We start from the raw sequence: 27,409 nt of genomic DNA, 5'->3' as shown, positions 1-27,409 counted from the left end.
AGGGAGAGGGCAGGAAGGGCACAGGCTGTAACACCCGGGGATGCTGGCAGAACACGTGGCTGGGCGCCTCTGCTGAAAACAACTGACCACAAAGTAGGAGGATGAGGTCACATGCCACGCAGAAGCACAAGGCGCTTGGTCTGGGACCAGAGAGGCAGCTATTGACTCGTACCGTCCTCCCGAGCCTGCGGGCAGCAGTCCTCCTCTCCGCACTTCCCAGGCAGAGGAGCTGGAGGGGACGTGCCGAGCGCGGGCGCCTGCAGTGGGTGTGAAGGTCACGGACCAGAGGGTCCCTGCCTGCGCGAGCCCCCGACACAGCGGGGCAGAGGGAGGCATTTGCTGCCCGCCCCCAGGCAGGAGCAGAGAGGAGCCTCAATCCTGTCTCCCGGGGCAGCAGCGAGGGCTCGGGCGGGGTCAAACCTGATCCCCCTCCCAAGCCACCGAAGCCAAGAGCACCCCTCCTGCCCGGCCCTGGGCCGGAGGGCCTGCCGACCTCTCCCCCCCGATCAGCGGAGGGAAGCATGAAAAGGGGAGAAGAACGTCTCCAGCAGCTCCAGCCTCTGCCACCTCCCCTCTCACGCAAGAGTCTCTCTCTCTCTCTCCCCTGCCCTCTCCCCACACCCTCATTAGACCTCACCAAGCTCCATTTCAAAGCCAGGTTCCTTTTTAAATCCCCTCTCATGAACCAGCGTCTCCGCTCTCCACCCCCTTCTCCATGCCAGCCTTGGGCGACCTCACCCCCCCCAGCACGGCAAACCCTCCCAGGACTCCGTGCTCAGCCGAGACCTGGCCAGTGCCTCGTACAATCCCCACCTCTGCCTGGAAAGCCTCGTTTGGTACCAGACTCGCTGCTGTCTCGGCTCTGTCAGATGGTGGCTGGAGGCTCGCTAACACATGCGATCTCCTCCCCCTCACAAGCGGGGGAGAGCCGACTTATGGAGGGAGGTCTTTGATGAGATTAATTGCACTTGCTATTACTACAGTCACTCGTACTCCAATTACCCTGGCCCACAGATCACCCCGGCCTTCCCTCAGGATATTGTTATTCCTCGTGTTTGTTATGACTCCCCAGCTCTGCATCACCGCTTATTTCATTAGCGCCATTAAACAGGCCCACAGAAAACAGCCGGGCGCACGTGCCCCTCCTAAGCAGGGCCTCCCGCGCCAGCGCCGCGCCAGACCGACCAGCCAGCTTCTCCTTCAGGGCCTCTTACGCGGACGTGAGCGACCCGCGCCTCAAAGTTACTGCGGTAAGACCCAAGGCTCGCTCCCCTGCAGCGGGGACTCTGGATCCCCGGTCCTCCCTCGCAGTCACGGGTGCTGCTTTTGCTTTCTCCAGCCGTCCCCCATGGCGGTGCCAGCCTCGCCAGCCCTCTGCCAGCTCCGCCAGCAAAGGCGATCTGGGGTTCGTTAATCACCGAGCGTTACCTGTTACAGAGGCACTTCCACTTCCCAGCCCTCGCTCCGCACACGCGTCCCCTCGCAGCCCCGCCGTCCCCCCCATTCCCGCCGCACCCCAGCGCCGGGGCGCAGACCAGAGCTGCCACGACGCGCCTGCCCTGCGCTCACGGCCTCGCCCGAGCATCCCATGGCAGAGGAGGACCCCGGGCCAGACCGGCTGCCCGTTTCCTCGCTGCACCCTCCTGCCTAAGATGAGGGCAGAGACCCTTCCCGCTTGGGTGTGTTTATCCTTTTTTCTTTTAAACCTTGACTCTTCTTCCCGCTTTCTCTCTTCCCGAGTCTACATCGTTTCACTATCGCTTGCTTTAATTTCCCTGGCCGTGTTAAATACCTCTCAACCGTCAGACCCCCGCCGCGTTCAGCACCGCTCCCCAGGCCTTTCCTCTCCGACCGGCCTTTCTCCGCTCCCGCACGCTCCGTTTACTCCTTACGCCCTTTGCGGAGCCGGCTCGTAACCGGCGCAGGCCCGGGGTGCTCCCTCACCCGCACGCGGGTGCCGGTTTCCCTCTTTCCAAGGCCGGGGCCTCCCCTCCCCAGCCGCCCCGGGGTTCCCGCTGCCGACGGCCCGGCCTCGCCTCCCGGGGCGGCGGGCAGCCCGGCCGCCGTCCGGCTAAAGCGAGGTTTACCCGCGGGGCCGCAGAGCGGTGGCAGGGCCGGGGCAGCGGTCCCGGGAGCCGGGCACCCCCACCCACCGCCACCGCCGCCGCCGCAGGGACCGGGCCGGGGCCTGCCCCGCAGCCGGAGCCGGGTGCCGGTTCGCTCCGCACAGAGCCGGGCCGGGCGGCAGCGGCCGCCGGGGAGGGCCAGAGGGGCCAGAGGGCCCCCGCCACAGCCGGACTCCGCGGGCCGCGACCGCCGCCCAGGGCACCGCGAAGGGGAGACGGCGGCCGGGACAGCCCTCCCCGCGGGCCGCGCCGCGCCGCCCCGGGCCAGGCCGGGCCTCACCTCACCGGGCCGGTACCGCCCCAGGGCAGGCAGAGCCCGCGGCCGAGCAGCTCCCGGCGCCCCACCAGGCCCTGCCCGCCAGACGGGAGCGCCTGGGGAGCTGGGCCGTACCAGGAAGCCCCGGTCTCCTCCTCGTCCTCCCGCCCCGTCCCGCCACCCGAGTTACCGGCTACCGCTCCACTCCCGCTTCCGGCTCCAGCGCCCGCCGTCATGTGACACCAGCTCGTCACCTGACCGCGCCGCCCGGAAGCGGTCACGAGGGCCGCGGCGCTGCCGTTCCCGGCCTGCCCCGCGCGGACTACAGCTCCCGGCGGGCAGCGCGGCGGCTACGGGTGGCGGCGGGGGCCATGGGGCGCGTGGGCATGGCGCGCGTGGCGCACGTCGTGGCCGACACCGGCGCCTTCCTCAGCGCCGCCCCGCTGCAGGTACCGGGGACCGGGGGACCGGGGGAACGGGGGGGCCGGGGGGGCCGGGGGGACCGGGCCGGTCTGACGGCGCTGCCCGCAGGACATCGCGCAGAACCTGTACACCGTGCCCGAGGTGCTGGCCGAGATCCGCGACAGGCCGACGCGCCGCCGCCTGGCCGCGCTGCCCTGCGAGCTGCGCCTCCGCCGCCCGCGGCCCGACATCCTGCGCCTCGGTGAGTACCGGGCCCCTGCGGCCCCGCCCGGGCCCCTGCGCCTCGGGGAGGCCCGGCCCGCCCGGCTCCCTGCGGCCCAGCGAGGCCCGGCCCGGCCCGGCCCGACGGCCGCCTTTCCTTCCGCCCCGCCCCGCAGTGACCGACTTCTCCAAGAAGACCGGGGACTACCCCAGCCTCTCGGCCGCCGACCTGCAGGTGCTCGCCCTCACCTGCCAGCTGCAGGCCGAGACCGACGGCCCCGGCTGCCTGCGCTGGGAGCCCCAGGACAAGGTAGGGCCCAGCCCTGGGGATGGGGCCCCGTCCCCGGGGTGCCCCGCCGACCCCCCGCGCTGCCTCCCCAGGTGCGGCTCAGCTCCACCCCGCGGCACCCCGAGGCCCCCCTGCACCTCGCCGGCTTCCATCTGCCCGCCAAGGTAAGGGAGGGGGACGCAGCGCCCCGAGGTGAGGCACTGGGGACCGGGACGCAGCCCCGCGGAGCCCCGGGCGGCGGCGGGTGAGGGACCCCCTGTCCCGTGTCCCCCCACAGCACAAGCGCCCGGGGAAAGGCCAGCGTCAGCCCAGCCCCGAGAGGAGCGCGGTCCCATCTGAGAGCGACGAGTTCAGCTCCTTCCTGTACTGGCGAGCCCCCCTGCCCAGCATCGAGGAGGAGCTGCAGGAGCTGCTGGTGAGACCCGGAGCCGCCTCTCCTCGCTGTCCTTGCTACCCCGGTTTCTGACCGGGAGCGTGGCGTGTGCCGTAGCTGACTGTCTTCTCCACCCCAGAAAGCTCAAGCCATCTCCGTTAGCCCAGAGACCACTGAGGAGCACCAGAGCTCTGAGGATGGGGCCAGTGCTGAGGAAGAGGAGGACGAGGAGGAGAGTGACGACGAGGGTTGGATAACACCCAGCAACCTCAAGCAGGTCCAGCAGGACACGGGGCACTGTGACACTGCTCCCGCTGGCGTCCAGGTCGGCTGCGTCACCACTGACTTTGCCATGCAGGTGGGTGCTGGATGCTGCCCCGCACAGGACCGGCTCCAGCCCCGGGAGCACGGGGGGCCGGCGGGGCGGGCTGAGGGCAGATTCTCAAATTCCTCAAACCTCCGGGCTGGTTAAACCAGCACACCGAGACAGAGGAGCGCGTTGCCGAGTCCCCTGGACGGGATGAGAGCAGCTTTGCGACAGCTCCTTTTATCTTAAAAGCAGCCAGTTCTCTCCGTTGCGGAGGCGTCTGCAAAGCCCGTTGGCATCGCTTCCGTCAGCCTCTCGCTGCCTGGGCTGGCAAACCCCGGTTAAAGCTCCTGGCAGTCCCAGCTCACAGGATCCTGGTTTCTCCCTCCTCGTTGCAGAACGTGCTGCTGCAGATGGGCCTCCACGTGCTGGCGGTGAACGGCATGCTGATCCGCCAGGCCAGGAGCTACATCCTCCGCTGCCACGGCTGCTTCAAGTGAGTGCGTGGGCGCAGAGCGGCGCTGCCCTCGGCACGGGCGTGCGGTGCTTGCTGGGGCTGGGCGGACGGTCCTGCTGGTGGGCTAAGCCTGCGTTCCACGGCCCAGGGAGCGGTAAACCCCCTCTGTCCCTGTCTTGCAGGACCACTTCGGACATGACCAAGGTTTTCTGTCCCCACTGCGGTAACAAGACCCTGAAGAAGGTCGCAGTGAGCGTGAGCGATGACGGGAGCCTCCACATGCATTTCTCCCGCAACCCCAAGGTGCTGAACCCCCGAGGGCTCAGGGTGAGTAGCTGTACGTGTTGTGCTGGGCGGCTGCTGCTGGGACAAGGGCCTGGCCTGTGGCCGGTGGGTTGGAGGGAACCGTTGCCAGGTGGGAGCTAAAGCAAAGCTGTGATCGTCCTCCAGATGTTCCGCTTGACTATGGGGCTTTCGGGCTTCATTTGCTCAGTTCTTCTCTAGAGGCCTGCAGTCATCTTCAGGTCTCTTTGGGCGAGAGTTGCCCCTGAAACGAGTTTAACGACTGCTTTTCTCTTGGCAGTACCCACTGCCGGCCCCAAAAGGAGGGAAGCACGCGAACAACCCTCACCTGGTGGAAGACCAGCCCTTCCCACAGCAGCGACTGTCCCGCAAGGCCAGGCAGAAGACCAACGTCTTTGACCCCGACTACATCGCCGGAGTCTCACCCTTTGCGGAAAACGACATCTACAGCCGCGCGGCCAATCTGCAAATCCGGGACGCGGCCCTGGGCGCTGGCAGGAGGCGCCTGAACCCCAACGCCGTGACAAAGAAGTTTGTGAAGAGAAGGTGAAGGGCGGGACGGGGTCCCCTGCAGCCGGTGCTGCGAGGGACCATCCGCCCGGGCCTTGCACGTTGCTGCCCGACGCCTGACGACTCCGGGAGGGTGAGGCCTCTCCCAGCACCCTTCCGAAGGCAGCCGCCCTGGGCAGGGGCCGGGCCTTTCCTTCTGCGCTTCTCTGGTGCCTGAAGAGCGGCCAGTGACTGGGGGTGACAGTTGTCGGTTTGGGGAGGCTCTGACCTGGGATGGCCCGCCAGAACCAGGGGGGAGCCTGGCTTCCCTGCTCAGCCCCCGGGCTGTGGCTGAGTAGCTAATAAACACAAAAACCCAGAGCACCGTGGCTCAGTCGTTTCTGTGGCTGCCTGTGCCAGGCTCACGGCCGGGGTGTGCCTCTCTCTGAGCCTAGAGAGGAAGAGGAGGCTGAGGAGGGTTTCTCAGGCTGTTTTCTTTTGTCCCATAGCACCCCAGTGGCACTAACGAGGGGGATGGATAGTGAGTGCCTGCAGCAGGGCTGGCAGCTCCAGGGAGGCAAGAGTCAGGGGCAGGGGGTTGTGGTTTTGGGCGACCGCCCAGGGCAGTGGGCGCAGGCTGAAGGGGGAGGCACTGGGGCAGCACCGGGGGAAAGCCTTTGGGATGAACCCGCTTAAACCTTCCACAGCAAAGCATTCTGCCCAGCTCTCGGGGTAGCTGCAGTGTTTCTTCTTACTCCTGCTGTAATTTTTCAGAATTACAAAATTACTGATCGTGGCTGCTGGCCCCGTGGTCCTGCCAGAGGTTACATCCCTGCGGGAGGGAGCACGCACCCGAGCCTCAGCAACCCCCAGGTCATTTTTTAGCATGTTAGCACGAATACCCCAAAGATGCAGATAAAGTGGGGCTGTGCTAATTCTTCTGGAGAGGTAGTTAATTCCAGTCATCTCTGCTTAGGACTTCTGGCATCGCCTCCCTCGGGCAGAACAGCCCCCAGACCGTCCCAGGGGAGAGCTTTGCATCTCCCCTCGGGTTCCTTGGAGACAGAGCCCTGCTTTAGGTGGACTATGAAAACAATTTCTTTGAAGGCTCTGTAATTTGCAGGCTGGGGGTGGGGTAGTATAGATGGTTACACCCCAAAAATCAGAAAGAAACATTGCAATTTTTTTTTTAAATGTGCACGCACGACACCGTGACTTTTCTTACGCAACCATTCCAGCAGGATACACCACAGGCACAAATCATGGCGGGCTTCTGCCTTCCCGGTACTTCCTGACCCAAGCGCCGTGTATTCCGTACTGAAGAATGGACGCTTTCTTCCGGCAGAGAGAAGATGCCCTTGAAAAAACCACAACAAGACTTTACACTGCAAAATGAAAACTTTCATTGTTTTATTTTTGACTGCGGCTGTTTACAGAAATATAGTTGCGAGTATACAAATGTCCCAATAGAAGCAAAATATTTTTATTTTTTAATATTCAACAAGTTATCACAGGATAGCTAAAAACATAGATGCAAATGAAATATCCCCTCATAGAACAAACTGAAAACACCGGGTATCAGTGCTTTGAAAATCCCAACTACGAAAGCCATATACACAGAAATGCACAAAGGAATATCTGGTGCTACTTTCACATTGCAGGACAGTGGAAGAGGCAGCTCAGCGGTCGACCAGTGCACTCCAGGAACACATGGCAGAAAGGCAGGTAAACCACTCAAAGATGCAGCTAGTAACAGAGGTAGAAAGCTCTGCTCTGAAGTTTTTTGGAGCTTACTCATTAATAATGAGCTTAAATGTCAGTATTTCAAATCACCTCATTTCAAATAGTGTCCAGAATAAAAAAAAAAAACTTCAGGAATACTGTGGTCTACTAAGCAGGATACTGGAACGTGTTCCCAGTTCTGCAGCTCCCAGAACCACCACGCTCTCTCCTTTCCAAAGGGAGCTTCCCCCCGAGCACCGTTATCCCGACCGCCGGGACAGCCGGGCTCCTGCGTGGGGACCCACCTGCACAGGGGACACCGTGGCCAGACCTTCCCCGGCTCACCGAGGGGCAGTTCCAGGGACTAAAAAGAAGCAAAGGCCACTTATGTGATCTGAACACAGGACCTTTGCTTATCTGAATACTGGAACGCAACCGGAATATTTTATGGCGGGCTGCTGCTGGGTGCCGGCGTTTTGGAGTCTGAACCAAGCACTTGCAAAGAGAGCGTGGGTGGGTGTCCCACAGCAAGCAGGGAAATCCTCGGATTCCTCACCCTTGTCCCAGTACACTCGAATGCTAATGAGGCAATTTCCTGAACTGTAACAGCAAAAATTACAGAAGCTCTCCATCTCCGGAAGCAGCGGAGATCAGACCTGCAAACTGCAGGCTCAAAGAGAAGAAATAAGGACATTCACTTTGGGTTTGGCAGAGGTGCTTTGATAAAGCCTGTACTGGGACAGTGACGTCTGTCAATCGACCTCATGTCAAACTGCAGTGGAACGCACCTGATTTGGCATGAAGAGTAGTGGTCGACAAAATACATGCTATGGATTTTACAATCTGGATTTCTTTTAGAGAGTTTAATTTCTCACACAATCTGTAAGAAATCAGTACAAGTCGGGGCAGGGTTCCTCATGGCTAGAAACCAGGGAGAGCTTTCAAGGAGAGAGTTTTCTAGATATTGACTGTTGTGGTACAAAGTCAGTTTTAAAAAAAAAAAAAAAAAAAATTTAAAGATGCCTGCCTTTACAGAACGACAGATTAAGCTTCGCCTTCCCGATGCAAACCAACCCCAGCTGAGCAGCAGCCGGGATCCTTCGCTATGCAAGAACAATGAATAACCCCCACTGGGAGAGAGCTGCTGGCGTCAGTCCAGCTCCTCCGGAGCAACACGACCACCGCTATTCCCTATCGGCACGAGCTGCTGGGAGACTGAGAACGGAAAAGGTCCCCAAGTCAGGAGTCACTTGAGGGAAGGTGGCGGGGGGCACGCGGACGCAGAAAGCCTGTGCTGCTGCTGCTGCGCTCCCCGAGCCCAGCCAGCGGGCAGGCTCTCAACCAAGGCTGTCAGTTCTAGCGTTTTGCTAACACCACACCTGCAATTCTTAATAAAAATATATAAAAATACAAAAGTGTACAGCTGTTTTAAACCCATGGACATTAGTGACGTTCACAAGCAGAGCAAGTTTCTGGAGCAACATTACCAAGAGCGCCACACGTACAGGTACAGTACTGAAAGGTGTTCATACAACTATTCAATGAGTTACTACAAAAACCTTGGTAAATAACCTCCTACTAGGGAAAAGTAGTATTATTTCAGGTTTATAAAAATGTAAGTATAACAGTATTATATGTGTGTGTCTACTAAGTATTTATATATAATAGATATACGATTCCTCTATATACATATATATAACCCTAGAATATACAGGCATTGCATATTTACATACCTATACAGATTACAAGGAAAAGCCTCTCCTCCTGCGTCACCCCTCAGAGCCCCATACGCAGCTAGAGACTTTTACGAGTACGCTGTTACAGGAGCTTCTCTGCTGCTGCATTTTTCCTCGTATCTAAATAGCATTCATCACCTTTCCGACAGGGACGCTGTGCTCGATTCTCAGCCCGCAGTGGGCACAGGCAGGCGCGCCTCTGTTTGCAGGCTGAGGTGACTACTGTCACATGCAGCTGGCATAATTGGTCTGAATATGAACATGAAGTGCTCACAATCTATCCCAAAAGACTACTCCAAATTAAGACAAAAACCCCAAACAAGCAAAGCATCTCAGTACCAGTTTCCTTTTAGCTTCTAAAATAACGGAGCTGCCACCAGGCCCCCTGGAACACGAAAACCACCTATTCCTTGAAAATAAATTCTACACTAACGAGAAGTCACCAGTGATCGGTATTTCTTCTTCACCCCTTCCACCTACAACTCATAGCTCGGAGCATGCCAAGCAATTCATTCTCCTTGTTCTTGCTCCATCACTCATAAATGTCTGTGATCCCTTGTACTCCTCTCCTGTAACTTTGCCATACAGAGGCAGGAGATTCAAATTCTTTTCTAACTTTTAATGAATGTGCACGTGCATGCCTGCACACACACACACGTACCCTTGGGGGAATCCACGCGTAGCTTTTTTAGTCCAGTAACAACTTGTTTGATTTTGCTTTTTAATAAATCACCTTTCCTGCTACTCAAATAGTGATTTCAACTATATTTTAAGACAAATGCAAACTTCTGACTTGTTTGGTGCTCCTTCTGAGGACTCTGGAAAGATAAGAAGAGAGTAGACAACCTATTCAGACAAGTTTTCTTTTTAGAAACTATATCCTAAATCAAAATCACAACAGAAGCTTTAAAAAAAAAGTTCCACTTATCGAAATTAGGGGAATGTCCACTGATACAGCTGCCCAGACTCTTAATATTTCCAGTAAAAAAAACTGCCAAAGTAACAAACGCTTAACTGTTCATGCTTTATTCTAGCTCAAAACTAAATAGGAAGTAACCACCCTGTCAGTAATTAAAAGTAATTACAGTAAAATGGTTGGTGATTAAACATCCACTTCAAAAACAGCAAGGCTGAAATTATTTCTTGAACTATTTTTATGTTTAAAATAATAGCAAAGCATTTGGCTTGAATAACCGCTGAAAGATCAGACAGTGAAGAGGCAATTAATAACAAAACGTGGACTTGCTAATTAAGCACAAAGCACCAGTAACTTCCTACCAGAGGAGATACTAAGCTAATAACTGTGTATTACGTGTTATTCATATGATTTTTGTAATATATATATATATATATACACACAGTGTATAAGCAGACAAGAGAATGTATGCAGAAGTCACGACCGGTGGCTAGCAGGTACGTCTCCCTAGATTTTCATCTGCGCCAAAAAATCGCTGTTCTGTAAAGCACCACGTACCACGGATGCTGTGCAGAGAGCGGACCACAGGTGCTGTCGAGGCGTGTACAGCTGGGAAGTACAGCCCACATTTAACATGGAGGATCAGATTTAACGATTCTTTAAGAGCAAGCTCAAGCAGCAGAAAAAACAAGATACAGAAAACCCATCCCAGCAATGCAGCTCTGCAGTTTTTCATTTTTCACCTAGTAGTATCTTCTATCTTTAATTGCTGCTTTGTGGATATGAATAGTAACTTCCCCTTTATAATAATGCCAGGAACTTTAAATTTATAGAGACTAATGTGTCAGTATTTTCTAATTTTCTCAACCAAAATGCACTAGACCCCATACCGTCACCCCACCTCTGCAGGCAAGCACTCCATCTGCTCATGGCGAACAGGCGCACCAGGGTGAGCATGCAGAGGAGTAAACACAGGGATTTAAAAAAAAAAAAAAAAAGCAGAGTAAGCTCCAATTATCAATATCAACTGCTTAAATCACAAAAGTAAATGTTCAGGACTCTGATAAAACACAGATGTGGCTCACACTGTTCTTGGGTCTTTCTGCCATGCAATCCTGCAGCCTGTCTTTAAGCGCTTCACTGGCTTATCAAACCTCCCTTTATCCTCTGCAGCAGCTGTTCGCAAGCAGCAGTTCAACCACTAATCAACCGCTGAGCAATCTCTTCATTCATAAGACAAATACTTTTTGTAACCAAATCACATGTTCAAAGTGTTGTACATTTAAACATTGACCTAAAATGAACAAGATAAATTTAACACAAGAAAACAAAGGTGTTATCCAGAAGTGAAAAATGTGATAGCACAGCCCTTTCTTTTTTTTTTTTTTTTTTTTATTTATTTTACTTTTTTTTTTTCTCTTCTCTTCATAAGCGACCTAAAATACGCACACAATTCAAACATACCCTTCCCTGGAGCTGTAGCAGTCTTGGTACGAAGTTCTCTTTTGGACACCCATCTTGTTATCTAGAGAATTGGTCCCTGGTGACTTGGCACTGACCAACAGCACTTCAACGTAAGGATACACCCCTTTGGAACAATGGAACAAACTGAAGCAGCACACAAGTGAATTTATCATTCCTATTACTTCTTCTGTGTATGAAGGCCCCAGACGACACCCAACAGCTTGTCCTGGGACTGCGATCCTGCAAAAGCCACCAGTTCATTTTTGAATAACTGGCTAGCGACTTCCATGACCACATGGAAGTTGTTTCGGTCCATAATTCTCAGTCTTCTACGTAGCCTCATATAGCATTTAGTCAATGCTGCAAGATTGCTGTTTTCACGTCATGAACCATAACAGGATTTTGTTAATATTTTGTCTTAGCAGGGAAAAAAAAAAATCACAGAAAGAAAAAGTATGGTTCAGGGTTATAAAGCAGCTCTGGACATTATGAAGCAGGGAATTCTTTTTATCATGATTAAAATTTTAAACATTTTAGCATAATCATAAATTAAGAGTTAAAACACAGAGGCGCTAGTAATAAAATATTAAATAGACAATGATAGTGGATAAAAGCTGAATGGCTCAATCTGAATGAAACCCCGTTATTTTATATACGCCTAAATGCCTACGGGTTTCCTTACTAGATCGTATTGCTGAGTGACAGACACATCAAAACACACAGTGAAGCTTCTCATAGCCAGTTGGAACAATAAATTGCCTGATGGAATGGCGAGAGATGAACAAGTTATTTATGTTGCAAAAAGTACTTAAATACTCAATAAAGACATAACAAACCCCACCCCACCCCACTGTTATCAGACGCCACGTTGTGGTAGAACATCAGACAAACTCACAAATTTACCACAAAAATGTGTGGCAAAAAGAATATTTTATATATATGTATATATATAAATTTTTATATTTATGCCAATGTACTCACTCAGTACAAATAGCAAAATAGTATACCATTTCCTAAATACAAAATATAGCTTTCCAAAAAAATGAAACACACATTAGATATAAACCATCCAAAACTTGAACGATTGAAAACTGTATTCAAAATTAAATGACCCAGAGCAGGTCTCTTTCTGAAAAGTTCCCTTCATATCGGCAAGAAGCCTTACTACTGAAAACGTAATTCAATGCCTCTCAATGAGAGAGAGAAAGAGAGAGACAGAAAGAGAAAGTGAACGTTATGACAGACTGACAAACAGGAAAAACCATTAAAACAAACAAAAACTCTACACGGCTCAACTAAGCACACGAGTTAAGGGAAAAAACACACAGTCAACAGACTAGAGTAACTTAAAAACCATTTACAGACTATTCTTTGTTATTTAAAATAACAAAAATGAAAAATGACATGATACCAACTACACTCTACCAAGGCATAATAGCCATACATGACAGCTGTTTGGCTCTAACTGCAGCAACAGCTTTCTACGTGCAGAAGGAGAAGAAACAAATATCTGAATGAGGCTGTAGTGAGATATCACAAAACTGTCCGGATAGTTGGAGCACCCAAAAAATTCACATGCCTCACAATACAACTGCATGGTCTGGAGTGGGTTGTTTGTACATTCTGTAACATCAGTCAATTCTTTTTAACTGAGACATGACAATCTAGAAACTAGACTTGGGGACTGGTGGTATTAAAAAAAAAAATCACTTCAAAACTGCAATGAGCTCAATATGCTACAAAGACGCAATAGCTCAGGATGAAGTGAAATTTTCAAGAATGCTTAAAAATGATGTAACTTGCCCCCTACTTGGAGTAAAGTCAAGCTGAAGATTTACATCAGTAACAGCTGGAAAATGACTGGTTAAGGGGGATTCCTGCATTGAGAAGGTGGTGGAGAAATTGCTTCCTCTTTCCTTAATCCTTGATTATTCATCAAAGCTCCTCCTGACTAAGCAATTTAATGCCATGGATTCCTAAAAGCTGCTTCTGATCTTTAAAGCCAGTAGGATATTTATGTCTTTTTTAAAAACACCGTATGAAACTGAGGGAGAGAGAAGGAAAAATCATGAGAAGAATGAAAGGGAGAAGGCTGGTCTGAGAATGGATAACGCAGCTTTTACCGAGTTCTAACCCATACAGTCAGAGTGAGAGACCCAGAGGAGTTCTTTCCTCAGCCAGGCAGAATGTTCCTTTCAAGCTGAAGGTATTGTAGAGGGTAAGATTTTTAAGAGCCAAATTTAATTGAAAGTTCCCCTTCATTTCTTCATTTTGTTAGAGCCACCCAACACTCGCTCTATGTACAGTTACATGTAAGAGACATGGAAAACCGTTAATCACATTCTCAGATGGGAAGCAGCCACCTCTGGCTATCTACAGTAGCAAGCAATTCTCTGCTTGTTTATGACAGTTACCAATGTTTTTCATTGCCGCCTACTGCAATTAACAAATTGCAGTATTAGCTCTCCCACTCAACTGTAAAACACACGATCCCTTCACTTACTGACAGATATGAGTCATGGCTCATGTCACAGGCATTTGATGTTTCTGCTTCACAAGCTTTTCTAGTCAAAAGAGGGGACGTGAAGAAGGAAGAGGAGGAAAGAAAAAGTAAACGTGGTAACATGTATTACCTTCTAACAACAATAATAACTGACCAGATATGCTTTAAATTGAAAGAGCACCCCACCGTTAATGAGGTTTAGGAATCTAGTAACAGTACAATCCCATGCCCTAGTAAAACAAAGCATAGCTTTTCAGCATTATTGGCACTACAAATCCCAAATACTATGGTCATAGCCTTAGGTGCTAGACGCTGCAATTGGCCACGTGTGTGCTCTTTAGAGAAGAGGGCCACTTTCTGACAGAAGCAATCAGTTCCACACAGCCTAATCCAGAGTCGGAAGGTCTGAGAGGATCTGGGAAATCATCACGTTTTTCTTCGCAGAATTTCTGCAGGAAAAAACAAGCAAGCAAAAAAGTTAGGCGGAACTAACAGAAGTCATCCTCTTACTTCTATGTAGTTCCTTCATCTTGAAAGTGTCCTTCACAAACAGACATGAAACTATGAGCAAGTATCAGAATGCAGCACTCTCTGATAGAGCAGGATTACTCTCCTTCCGCTCTTTTTTTTTTTTTTTTAAAGTTCATAACTTCATATACAAAAGAGTTTAGATTGGGAAATGAAGTGTATCACTTAAGTGAAACTTATGGAGGACTTAGGACGGCAACACAGGTAACTAGAGCCAAGTTTCACACTGTGGACAATACTAGATTCCTGAGTCCTCCTGGTTCTTGGTACTCATTTGTAGTCAAAGCCTCTTTCACCTCTCTGAAAAAGGCACCTCCTAAGAGCAGAATGTTTCCTAGTAACAGCTGATTGTGACAGCTCACACTTAACAAAGACTCAGCATGTGGCACGCTCTCAATAGCCACCATATTCTACCGAAACTTGTTTTCACATTACCTTATTGTAACCCAGGGCGCAACTTCAGAATAGTACAGAGTTGAGGTGTTATTTACTCAATAAGCCTGAAGTTTGTAACTACAGTCATATCTCATAATGCTTTTCCCTGCCAAGCTGTCAACTCTCCTTCCTAAGAAAGCACTAGACCGTAACAGCAGATGACAAAACATGCAGCAATTGAATGACAAGACCCAGTCTCAACCGTTTCATACAAATTCTGACCTCTGAGCGTTTTTAATAACTCTTCATTCGAGCCACTGGTATTATATTCTTAATTCAGCAGTACTGGTATTTTAGCTGATATCTCAGACCACGGTGAAACACTCCAAAGTAAAGACTTCCTGAACAGAAGTATGTGTAGCAGCAAAGAAACCAGAACCCCAAACACATTACTTACCTGACTAATTAAAACGAGCCAGCCATATTGTTCCCCTGGTTTTGCAATGACACAAGCAGATCATCTATTTTCTCAATATTCTGATTGGTTGCCATAGCTGAAGGTAGTGGAGGAGTCTCAGATATCTGCTGGGAGAGCAGCGCTGGCACTGCTGCTTGTCCCTCGCTCTGTGGCTGACCCGGCTGACTTATAGCCATCAACTCATCTGGCAACGTAGCTGGTCCAGAAGTTAGCAGCTGCCCACAGTCTGTTAAGCAGGAAGAGAAGAACAAAGGACCACTTAAATTAGCTTAATACATGCAGTGAATTGGCCAACTTCTTTACATATATCCAGATTGACTATAAACTGTGTGGAGAGTTACACGCACTTTTGTTCACATGACCACCTTTGCTCACCGCTCCCTCAGGGTATAAGCACAAGTTCAAGGTGTACGTATTGAATAGATGGACGCTGTATTATGACCAAACACTACTAACACCCCAAACAGAGGACAATACTTAGCTAGAAGAAAAACAAAACATGTGGCATAAGTGTTGAGTATGGCCATCCTTTGTCTTTATTAATTACAGATGTGTCTTTTTCAGTTCAGCCAAGGCATCTGCTCGCTCCTTCTGTAAATCTGCAAATGGTGTCACATCTCCTACCCTTTCTAGCGTTATCTTCAGCTTCATGGAAAGGCTTGGCTGTATATGGCCTGATTGTCAGAGTTCATACAGCAAAGCACATATCCAGGTAGAACCACAGACCAAGTACACAGCTACTGCTTTCTGTCCAGATCTTTTATAAGATGCTACAATCATCATCTGCATCTGCTGCTTCTGGAGCTTCACAGCTATGTAGGGCTTCACAGCCCTTTACAGACAGATGGAAGGATCTACATCCCAGAGAACTTGTCGTAGAGGCTAGATTCAGAGATGAGATACAGAAAAGTGCCGGCTTATGAAGTTAAAGGAGTTTCAAATACGCTTCAATAGACACTTCTCTGGACTACGCAGCTTAAAAAAAAAATCCTTCCTTGCAAGAATGTGTGGAGAAAGTCATTGCATAAATTGTGGAAATCAAATGCAGCAAGAGAAAGATTAGTGGAGCTATCTTAAGAGGGTGTAACTTTTTTTTTTTTTACACATGCGTATACGTGTATTTTATCTGTTATTTGCATATCTATTGCTAATAATATTACATATAATATTTCTATATAAATATACACACAATTCTAAGATGGTTTTGTCACACGTTAATCCTAAGTGTAAGACCACCAACAGGTATTTAAGCTAAGAGTTCTTATGCAAAATCAGCAACGTAAGTGTACATTCAGAGCAACATGATGAGTATGTATATTCTCAATTGTAGCGCTACATTACTTATTTCAGGATTTTCTTTTTTTTGGTAAGGAAATATCTTAGAATTGAATAATCATTGTCTTGTGGACTCCAATTAGTAGCTCTTCTAAATTGTAAACCCAGAATCAGGCATCTACCACTTACTGTTTTGAATGCCAAACAGGAATATTCCTGATGTTTGCTGAGATGAAGCAGGAGAATTCTGCAGCTGGTTGATGGCACCTCCTGCTGTGTTGTGAAATAAAGAAGCTTGTTGCTGTGGAGGAGAAGCAGTTCCTTGCATTCCCGCCATGCTGTTTTGAGAAGAGTACATAGGAGACTGCTGCAGCTCTTGCTGGCTCATACTATTCTGCAAGGCAGACATGGAAGCTGAAGAGATGAAGAGGGTGACTTGTTGCTCTTGAGAACTTGGTGACCCTTGGACCAACTGAATCTGGGGTGAGTTATGGAAGATGGCTGGCTGCTGTGCTTCAGCCTGGTTGGATCCAGGATTCTGCAGAGAAGACACTGTAGTCTGACTCTGGAATTGCATGGGCTGCTGTTCCTGGTTCATCGATGCCATGTTGGTCTGTGGATGAAAAATGGACTGGCCTTGCTGCTCCTGACTGGTAACTGGGTTTTGATTTGGATTGAAAATCATGTTCTGCTTTTGAGAAGCAATCGTACTCATTGCATTTTGATTACTGAACATGATGTTCTGCTGTTGCTGCTGCTGCTGTTCTTGAGACGGAGGACTACTCTGAATAGCAACTATCGAATGCTGGGGCTGGAAGATAGTTCCTTGTTGGTTCTGGGGAATTGAACTGGACTGGATGGAGCCTAATGACACTTGAGATTGAAACAAACCTTGCTGAGCAGGCTGAGTCTGGGGCTGTTCTTGGGGAAGCATAGAACTCTGGATATGAGATATCTGTGTCTGCTGCTGGAAAGAAGTCTGCTGTTCAGTGTTTGTTGCTGTCTGAAGAGGAGAAATGGAATTCGGGCTTGTAAAGAATGACATCTGTTCTTCCTGAGTTACAGGGTTGCTCATTGAACTCTGGGAAAGGAACATGTTGGCAGACTGCTGGTCTTGAGGAACTGAAGAGCTCTGTAATACACCCATGGCATTCTGTGAGTGGAACATCGGAGGCTGCAGTTGGTCTGAGGAATTAGTACTGGTCTGGTTGTGGACAATGGAATTTGGACTGTGAAAAATAGAGCCTTGTGCTTCCTGTGATATATTTTGAGCATCACCAATAGGATTCTGAGAGTGAAAAAGCTGAGCTTGTGAATGTGGAGACTGCTGCATAAAGCTTCCCGACTGAATAGACATGATTTCTCCACCTTGCTGGAACAGCCCACCTCCTTGTTGTTGAGTTCCACTTGCCTGAACAGTCATCATGTTTTTGGTAGATGAAAAGAGATTAACTTGAGATTGACTTTCTCCACTATGCTGCATTTGAACCATGGTCTGAAATACAGTACTTTGCATCTGTTTACTCTGACCTGAAGCTTCTTCTCCATCTGCAGAATTTGATGCCTGAAACATAGCAGGTCCATTGTTGGAGACCTGCTGCTGAGCAGTAGGAGTAGTCTCACTTCCAGAAACACCAGGAGATGAAGAGAATAATTCACACTGCATTTGCATGTCTTCGCTTGTTGATAACCCACTCATTATGTGAGAAGCCTGCTGGTAAACAGGTGACTGTTGGAGGGCTCCGTTCCCTGAAGTTGTTGAAGAGAACAAATCCGACTGCATCTGTGTTGCAGCCTGGCAAATGTTTTGTTGGATTCCTATCACCATTGCTGCAGAAGTCTCCATCGCCTGCTGCTGCTGCTGCTGTTGTTGTTGCTGTTGATTGGACAACGCATTTTCAGGCTGCGAGTGAACGTTTTCAGCTCGTCCAGGCAAAAGGTTCTCTGGTCTGGAATGGACAGCTGTGTCCGATGAGGAAAATATCCCAGAATTGACACTATTTTGTATCTGACTAACTTGCTGAAAGATATCTGCATTTAGCTGGTCTTGAACATCCTCACTGCTGTCTGAACCAGAAAATAAAACAGAAGATAACTGCTGTTGAGCTTCCAATACCTGTTGCACCAAGTCAACATTTCTATTGCTGCCAGTGGCAGTGTTAGTTGGAAAATTTCCAGCTTGCAGTTGCTGTATAGTGTTCTGTAACTGACTCACGCCGCTTGCTGATGAGAAAATACTTGATGAAATCTGCTGCTGCAATGCCTGTGCGGGTTCTGAGAGCGTAGACTGTTGTTGTTGTGATGCATCGGTTAATTGTGACAAAGTGACTACTGTGCCATCTGATTGCAAGACTTCCCTGGTTTGGGAATCTCTTGCTTGGAACTGCGCAGCTTGCTGCAATAATGCATCACTGTTCTGCAGCTGACCCGGAGTAGAGACTGCTGAAAAGCTACCAGGCTGGGAAATGTCCTGCGTCTGGATAGTAGTTAGTGTCTCTGGATTATACACCTTCGGCTGTATTTGTTGCTGGTTTTCATTTTCAGAAGGTAAATGGGAAGCAGAAGTTGATATGCCAGACATACTGTTTTCCAATGTTTGTTGAGCTGGTCCCACCACATTTGAAGCCTGAAGACAGGAACACATTAAGCAATTCATAAGCTTACTCGGGTGACGCTTATAAAATTTCCACCAATCCACTATGTTCAGTAAAGATCAGACGGAAGATCTGATGGCTATATATCCCTCCACACATAACCAAACAAGTAAGCAAATGACTAGCAGTGCTACTTCAAGGAAGGAGTCAAGGTACAATTTAATGAAAGCAGTGCTAGGAAGTGATTAAAATAATATTCTTACAGTAATTTACTAGTTCTGTGTTACAGGACAAAAAAAAAATTCATCATAGTATCACTAACTAATCAATCTGAATGCGGGAACAAGATAAGTTACTTTCAAAGGAAATTGTCTATTATTTTAATCATGCTCTGTGATCACATGTTTTGCCCAGACCAATCTCGGACATGACATTTTCCCTGTGTGTACTCTTCTCCGCTATTAGAGATGGGTAGATGTAACTAAGGCTATTAAAGCTACTGTTTTCACATCACAATCAAACTTACCTTGAAGACAGGGGGAGATCTTTTTTCTGCACTTACTTCCATTGGAGCCACATCTTCATTCTTAATCATACTGCTTGGCATGAGTGGAGTTATCAAGGCACTAGGAAGAATGTTTACCTTCTCCAGGTTACAACCAGTGGCCTTCACTGCTGCAGTCACAAATAAAAATAAAAGAAGGGCGATGGAATGTTAACATTCACTACGCAAAGAGTGGGTTTCTAGTGGTGGCCTGCTTCCCCTTTCACTTTCAGCTACCGTAAGAGCTCTCATCCTCATACAAGATGCTAATATGCAGAGAGATCATTGCAAATGTTTGAATACTTCAAATAATCCTAGAAAACCTGAAACCTTCAAAGGTTATTTTTAAGACTAACAGCAATGCCATAGTTTTGGTTTTCTTCCATTTCGTACCTTTCTAGACCAGGACAGCCATCCACCAACTGCTTCAACTACAAACATAAAACCTTAAGGCATCTTTCCACAAATTGTCAGATTTTAAACGTTACTGCACTTTAACTGTACAACTTCTCTATTTCCTTTTGAAAAAAATGCCTGTTTTCAGACAACCATGTGAACAGAGTGCTCAAAGCATTCAGACTGTATTTTTATTCTGTTAAAGGACTAATCAAGCAAAACCTTGATAAATCTGCATGCCAGCTCTGTAGCAAGAGCAAGTCGTTATTTTGCCTTTGCGGTGCCTATTTTTTCTGTTGTGTTTTTTTTTTTTTAAAGTAGAAAGGTGGCTTCTTAAAATGAATTAGATCTTTTTAGTTTTAATTTTAATTTTTCCTGATCCACATAAAACACACTACATAAGCTGAGATCTTTGCTGTAAATGACATTAACTTTCTTGATTTCAAATACTGCTGAAATTGAGCTTAAAACAAACCAATGGTAAAGCCTGTAAAAAACATCATTCCATAAGTACTTTAAATAAATTAATGAATTAATCTCCAACAAAGCAACAGATCTCCATGTTTTAAACAAATTTAAATCTTACAATAGCATGGCAGTAACAGTTCTGCAGTCCTTGTGTGTTTATTCTACATAAAACCAAAGACTCTCTCCTCAAATGTTATTTTCTGTCTTCAGCAATAAATTCTCAGCCATCAGTATGGCAACAGCTGTCAATATACCGACAGCCAAGTAAACTCTTTCCCTCCTTCTGTTACCCCACAGGTTTGGGGTGGCTGGCTCCAGAAATACAAGCCCTGTGACCTGACCCGTTGGGATGTGCTGCTGGCAGGGAATGCAATTTGAGTGAGAATAGTCTAAAATACATCTGCTTCAGGACAGCTAGTCATACAGTGTATTTCAAGAGAGCAGTTGGTATTTTTCTATACCGTAGTCACAATGTATAAGCTTTTCTATGTGCTTAATCATGTTGTGTTCATCAGAAACAACAAAAAAAATTAAGTAATTAAAAAAATCCCAATGGTATACAGATTAGGTATGTTCGTTCACAGTGACATAGTTGGTTGGAAGGATGAAAAAAAGAAGTGAGATTAATAACGAAAAAGAAGTTTCAAAAGCAGAGAAACACTGTTGGTTTTGGTCTTGTACGATGTTTTTGTAATACACTTAGTTTAGAACTTCTGAATAGTTACCATCTTATCAAGGCATACACACCCTCTTTCCCTTTTCTCCCAAGGCTGGAAACTGAAACCATCATTAACCACTTAAAAACAACGCTCCAGCACTACTTCAGTGTTAGAAGGCAAAGACCTGAACTGCATGGCTCTCCATACAACCCCATTTTCCTCAAGGTTTACAGAACAGCTTAGAATTATAAATTTGTTGTCTTGAAACGTAACTGGTCATTGAAGTCTGTCAAATCTGCAGACTCTTAAAATGTTAGAGCTCAGAATCTGTAATGGCTTTAGGAAGCCACGTTTTGGTTTTTCACATCTGCAGACATTGTAATAGAAATTACTTTAAGGAGTATTCCTTAGATACCCAAGCCAAAGATTAAAATTGCCTGTGATAGGAAGAGAAAGGCCCTGTAGCTCAATACATAACTGCACGTGTCCCTGGCAGCACCAGCTCATTCTATGTGGCCAGGGCTGCTGGAAATGATGCCACTTAAGGAGTTATGAATGCTAGGATTTTGCTCCCAGTGAAAGGAAACAGGAAGGAAGTAGCATCCCACTGGATCCCCGCTTGGTCTTTACCATTTCAGAACAGTGAGGAAGGACGGGCTGGGACATAACGCAAAGTACATAAAGCAGACAAAATTGTCTGACCTCTGGTTCACAATCAACCTAGAGTAGAACAGGTACAGGAATGAAGAGCCGTCAAAAAAGAGCAGGCTAGCAGAAAACCCGCACAAGAAGGTAAATTAAGATTTATCGCAGAAATTAAATGGGGGACATGAAGCAACAGAAATAGCACATTGTGTTCTTATGAACAGCAGATGTTCTCCTGAAGCAGTTGGTACCTTCCCTTGGTTAAGCCTCCATACTAAATTAGATGGATGTCAGGCTTGCCCTCATACATTAGTAATTATTTTCCTCATCTTTTTAATCTTGCTACTAGAAGTCTTACCAGTCCTTTTATCAGCTTGTTTCATTGCCCTAAATATTTTTGCGTATTTCTCCCCCAAATATTCTCTGCAGGTTTAAACTCATCATATCTTGTATTATCCTTCCTAACAAGTTGTAAAGTCAACTTGTAAATATATCCCCTGCCAAGACCAAGCTATTAACTTCAAACACGAGCTTCATGATTTTAACCTGAAGCTATGGATTCCTATCAAACTTGTGATCACATTGTTAATTTGCTTACTGTTCAACGTGCTTTCACCAGAGCAGGCTATGGAAATTTCCATTAAGCTTTGTACACTACCATAGTTTTAACAATCAACTAAGAAACATTTCCTTCCTCTACTTTATTTCAATAGCAGAAGGATCAATTCACTTCACACTTAAAAACCAGACAAACCTAAAACTTGCTCCCGTGGAACAAAACGACAAACTTTGCATGGACAAAATGGTCAGGGAAAAAAAGGTCACTAAAGGGAATAAGTTGAAATTGCCAGAATTAGCACTTTTAACTAGACCCACTGAAAGCAGTCGTATAAAATCACTGGACAGCTTCTGAAAAATACCAAGTTGGCACATTCTTGTTTTTCAGTACTCAGTTCTTCCCTCACCACCACCTTTATGTATGTTTTTGCTTAGATTAACACTACAGTTTCCAAATCCTTTGTATTAACTGCCATCTTAGGCTTCTTTCTTTTTCCCTTGCCAGCATATGAAATGAAGATTAGACTGCAGGACCTGAGGCATGAAAACAAAAAAAAAATTTTTTTTTTTCCCCCAAAGTTGTTGTTCTATACTAGCTCATGTTAAACTATACTTAAAGGAATATAGTTACAAAGTAAAATATTCAGAATCAGAACACAAACCTCACTGTAAGAATATGGCCAGATTTTATAAGCACAGACTTATCTTCACAGGATGTCTGATTCATTCCTCCAAATCTGGATAGAAATTTATAATTAAATTATTAACAACAATGATAAGAATCAATTTAGTACCTTTTATAGCCTCTTCAAAAGAACAATGTTGGGCTGGGCTGGAGATTTCCTTCTTCACATTAACATTCAGAGTACCAGCTGTTGAGACAAAACACATTGAAAACTTCCTTATGTTAAAACAACAAACAAGCAAGAAAACCAAAGCAAACCAAACCAGTTACTTACACCTTAAAGAAATTAAGGTTCTTTGAAACCCAGAGAAACCTTCCGAGTTGTACATAAACTTTCTGTTTGTGGCTGTGAATGCACCAATGATCACAGTGCGCAAAATACCATTTTCACTTCCAAAAATGAAAGAGCCAGTCAGCAATTGCACTGGGTATTGTAATACAGATAAATAAAAATACATTATTTGGTCAAACATCAGCATTCCTTAGGATAACGCTTGGTGCTATCTTTCAGTTGTATTTGGTGCACTGTATGTAGTATGTCTACTTTTTTTCCTGCTCAGCTTCATTTTGAACCTTATACTAGAAATGGATGCTACTTTGTAAGAGCAGCTGTCTCCGTGCACCTGAAATTTGAGCTACCTGCCACATGAATGAGAGAAGCCAAGCCTTTAGATTTTATTATTTAACAATTGTAAACCTCGCCAGCAAGAGGAGTTTGAAAAGATCCACGTTACTTAACATTTCTGTTGTATGGACTAAATATTGTGAAATCAGAAATGAGATGCTTAGCAGGTAAAACTGTCCATTCCTTCCCCCAGGTTTCTATTTTACATACATGTATCTGGAGTGTACGTAAATGGTTGCACATCGTGTGATCTTCCAGCATTGGTCACCACATATATTCCCACAGAAACAGCTGAGGTTATTTGCTGGTCATGATATGGTGGCACCTTCACAATAAGGTGATTCTGCAATGCAAAAATAATTTTTAAAAATCACATTAGAAACCTTACTTCATTGCTATTGACCTTAATTGTACTTACATGCATCAAAACAAAGAAACAGACTGATAAAACACCATAACAAGCAACAAGCAAAGATTTGGGGGGAAAATGTGATCAAGTTACACTTTCAATAACTAACTTGTGCTAAAGAGAGATTTGAATAGTCTGCTTATATGATTCTCATTGGCAACTTACAGCTTAAACAGAAGGTGAAGAAAGGAAAGACATATAAAGTCTAGTACTTTAAACGTAAGCTTATGCCTAACATGCCTTACTGAACTGCAATCAGCTTGCCATCAAAGTCTGCTGGACTCGGACACTTCACTGTTCTGCTGAATCAGGTCTTTGTATTCAGCATGAACAGATGGAGGACGCAGTTTCATGTTACACTTAAGTGGATTTAACACTGAGCAGACATCAAAAAATAGGCTTGCAATCATTCATCAACAGTAATAGCAATGAGTGATCTACAGGCTGTCTATTCCCCAACTATCCCACTAGAAGTGAGAAATCATTTCTACCAGCACATGCATGGAATACTGCCTCCAGAGGTGGGAGCAAGATGACATTTCTCAGACATCATTTACATCTAAATTTCTCTCATTTCAGTCCAATAGTCCATAAAGACACTTAGTTGTGTTAAAAAGAATAAACAAATATTTTGCAAAACATTTCAAAGTGGACCAGAAATTCAGCCAGGTATAGACTACGGCGTACACACAATATATTTCCACCCAGTAGTAATCTAATGTGTCCTTCGGAAAGCTACTGGGAAAACTGTATTAGGCCTTTGAATTACATTGTATGTAAGGGCAAAGACTTGCTCACCAAGTTCAGATACCACAGTAGGAGCGCAGTGTATAAGCTCTCAACTAGAAATTGAACAATTATACTTGTGTAAACCCAAAACAATGATATTCTACCAGACTCACTAAAGAACTTATTTGAAGAAAAGGAATATTATCTCTAGAAATGCACAGGAAGAGGGAAAGGCTTATTCAATTTTTCTTTGGAAACAGAGTTGGAGGTTTGGGGTTTTTTTGTAATAATAATAATAATAATAATAATAATAATAATAATAATACAGAAGTACCTGATGAAATAATTCCATGTCTATTTCAGCTTCTGCCTTCCAAGAATTCTCATCTAAATGAAAATTTAAAAGCATAATTTATTGCACATCCATATAAAGCAATTTATTTTAGTAATTGCTTTGATTCTGCTTCTCAGTTTGTTCTCTACAACTAAACTTTATCAACCGACGTTAACCCAAACATGCTCTCTTCAGCACCCCAAGCCATTGCTGCTTTCACACTAACCAGAAACATTCTCTTGGAAAATCACTTTTGTTCCCTTTAGAAAGTTCTTGCCAATCAGAAAAACTTCCTCTTCACCCTTCACTGAACAACTGTGCAGACTTTTCTTTAGGATCTCTGGAACTCCTGCTGGTTGAGCTGCAATTCAAACAACACATAGTTCGAAATCAAGAAAATATCAACATCCAAAACAAAAAGCTTTTACTTACAAGATTATAAAGGAAAGAACAAAACAATTCCTGAGCTTCTTCCTTTACTATATTATTCATGACAAAACTTTTCAGAAGAAAACAGTTTCTATTATTTCCTCACTAAATGCAATGACCTCATAAAAATCACACTTAGGTAAATGAACCACTAATAACCTTTTCCCTTTTCTCCTGCATTTATTAAATCTTCAAAATGAAACTTTCAGTGTTTGAACTAAAGCTCAAGACGTGTTCAGGAGAGAAGAAAATTTGGTTCCGTAATTTCCTGGCATAGAGAGTGATAAGCAAACGCACCAGCCCTTAGATACAGCTGAAGCACACCTTCAAATTTATCCTTAAGCTCATAAAAACATTTTTAATGAAGCTAATTTTGTTCTGCTATGCAAAAGGGTAGAAGTAGTAATTCCCATATTACCTGGGTTTTTACAAATTTTTTTTTTTTACATGACGTAGCTTTCTGGCTGGTGCAAGAACTGACCCAGGGCTCTGAGCAACCTGGTCTAGCAGAAGGTGTCCCTGCCCATGGCAGCGGGGTTGGAACTAGATGATCTTTAGGGTCCCTTCCAACCCAAACCGTTCTATGATTCCATGACTTTCTAGACCTATATACTTCAGCTAACACGAATCCTTGCAAGAGTCACATCTCTGTAGTCGGGGATTATAGCAATTTATATCCTATAAACTAGCAAAGAGCATGGGGCTTACAGACACGCATGCCTGGAAACCTCTGCCTTTCAGCCAGAGATTCACATGATGATTTATATAACACATATTACAAATTGTGTTTGCTGCAAACTATTTCTATGCTTCTTAAAGCATAAATCGAATTAGACCATGTGTGTTAAATGAAAATGAGCACAAAAACCAATTTGAATACAGACATACATTTTAAAATAATGTATTTTGACTTGGTCACATTTAACACGTTATAAAATAATTCCAGTTTCTAATAAAGGTTTCTCAACCGCCTTTTCTATTCACCTAGTGGTGAATCCTAGTGGCCTAAGCTTGTATTTGTGCTTTGCACTTAACGTGGCCCACTTTCAGTGTTTAATAGCAGCATGCTCTGGGCTCACTACATAGAAGAGCATACATACCGTAACACTCAAAATTATTTAATGACCTCTCAGAACAGATTTTTCTACAACTGTTGCAGCAGGTTCCTAGGCAACCATTACGCAACTACTAAATACGCTCAAGGCACATGAACTTCTGAAGAGAGTAACTGGATTTAGGTTTGCTAACAAGTTAACAAAGCCTATTTAAAACGTAGAACTTAAATAAAGGGCCTGCATCTACTTAATGTCTTTCCTACAGTTTCTGGAACATTATTGCAACTTTGACAGCAATATTAGTTATAAAACAACATAAACAGGCTCTGATGAGTGAAAATGTAAACCTTATTATAAGAAGGTACAGTACACATCTGTAACAAGATGTAGCAAACAAACCAGATGTAATGTGCTCAAGGAGATGATTTATATAAACAAATAACTTAATAAACAACAAAAATTTTATGCCATATTGATCAGCCAGTATATATGTACCTACACTATTTGGTTGGCTAAGGTCTACTGCAAGTCACCGTAACTTTGGAGTAAGTTAAGACAGCAGAAGCACAGAATCCTGGAAAGAGCCTCAAGAATTCCCCTCTCAACCTTTACAGCATGATCAGTTTTACCCACGTCATTCCTCAGCCACAAGTCTAACCAGAGTATTTTGTTTCTTTGTTTTAGACTTCCAGCAATGGAGATGCTAAAAAATTCCTGGGCAATCTTGTAGCTACTTAGACAATTAGGAAGATTTTCTTATCAACTGATCAAAACCCAGCTCACTAAAAACTAAACCAATTTACCCCTTACTGTATATTTTTTAGAACTTTATTTATGGAAGTATAACTTTCATTTCCTTCTTCCTTTTCTTCTAATGTCCCTTAGCATGTCATCATTCGCACATACTCTGCTTTTTACTCACTGCCCGTATCTCAAAACATAGCTCCTAGTGTTACGGGTATAAATAGATGCATTCAACAAACAGAGAACGAAGACTACAAAGAACCCTCATAAACCAATACTGAAACAGCCTAACCAATAAGCTAAGCTGAAGTGCA

General features: G+C 46.0%; 3 protein-coding genes across 5 annotated transcripts in view; 1 reads left to right on the top strand and 2 right to left on the bottom strand.

Annotated features, from left to right (window-relative positions):
• The window catches only part of WWP2 (WW domain containing E3 ubiquitin protein ligase 2), a 43,875-nt gene extending 41,188 nt beyond the window's left edge, over positions 1–2,687 (bottom strand). For both annotated transcript variants that reach the window (XM_075511161.1, XM_075511162.1), the window contains exon 1: positions 2,573–2,687. In XM_075511161.1, the coding sequence (XP_075367276.1) occupies positions 2,573–2,618 (46 nt within the window). In that variant the 5' untranslated portion in view covers positions 2,619–2,687. The remainder of the gene's footprint in view (positions 1–2,572) is intronic.
• NOB1 (NIN1 (RPN12) binding protein 1 homolog) lies at positions 2,672–5,605 on the top strand. Its single transcript, XM_075511165.1, has 9 exons — positions 2,672–2,831; positions 2,914–3,046; positions 3,183–3,316; positions 3,388–3,459; positions 3,573–3,710; positions 3,808–4,026; positions 4,374–4,471; positions 4,615–4,759; positions 5,016–5,605. Exons 1-9 carry the CDS (start codon positions 2,754–2,756, stop codon positions 5,283–5,285), a joined length of 1,287 nt encoding a protein of 428 aa, XP_075367280.1. The 5' UTR covers positions 2,672–2,753; the 3' UTR covers positions 5,286–5,605.
• Positions 5,606–9,261: 3,656 nt separating this feature from the next.
• Positions 9,262–27,409, bottom strand: part of NFAT5 (nuclear factor of activated T cells 5) — a 72,630-nt gene continuing 54,482 nt past the window's right edge. For both annotated transcript variants that reach the window (XM_075511158.1, XM_075511160.1), the window contains exons 7-14: positions 25,094–25,228; positions 24,868–24,920; positions 23,606–23,738; positions 22,880–22,957; positions 19,342–19,490; positions 16,411–18,847; positions 14,926–15,172; positions 9,262–14,014 (exon numbers count right to left, since the gene is read on the bottom strand). In XM_075511158.1, coding sequence (XP_075367273.1) covers positions 14,934–15,172; positions 16,411–18,847; positions 19,342–19,490; positions 22,880–22,957; positions 23,606–23,738; positions 24,868–24,920; positions 25,094–25,228 — 3,224 coding nt within the window. In that variant the 3' untranslated portion in view covers positions 9,262–14,014; positions 14,926–14,933. The remainder of the gene's footprint in view (positions 14,015–14,925; positions 15,173–16,410; positions 18,848–19,341; positions 19,491–22,879; positions 22,958–23,605; positions 23,739–24,867; positions 24,921–25,093; positions 25,229–27,409) is intronic.

This window comes from Mycteria americana, chromosome 8 (genome assembly GCF_035582795.1).
Source record: "Mycteria americana isolate JAX WOST 10 ecotype Jacksonville Zoo and Gardens chromosome 8, USCA_MyAme_1.0, whole genome shotgun sequence".
In the NCBI taxonomy this organism is placed as follows: domain Eukaryota; kingdom Metazoa; phylum Chordata; class Aves; order Ciconiiformes; family Ciconiidae; genus Mycteria; species Mycteria americana.
This window is presented reverse-complemented; position numbering and strand designations above follow the sequence as displayed.

Coding starts and splice junctions, on each gene's coding strand:
- NOB1 (XM_075511165.1), top strand. CDS start 2,754: ATGGGGCGCGTGGGCATGGCGCGCGTGGCGCACGTCGTGGCCGACACC. Junction 3,317..3,387: donor GCTGGGAGCCCCAGGACAAG/GTAGGGCCCAGC, acceptor CTGCCTCCCCAG/GTGCGGCTCAGCTCCACCCC. Junction 4,472..4,614: donor CGCTGCCACGGCTGCTTCAA/GTGAGTGCGTGG, acceptor CCTGTCTTGCAG/GACCACTTCGGACATGACCA.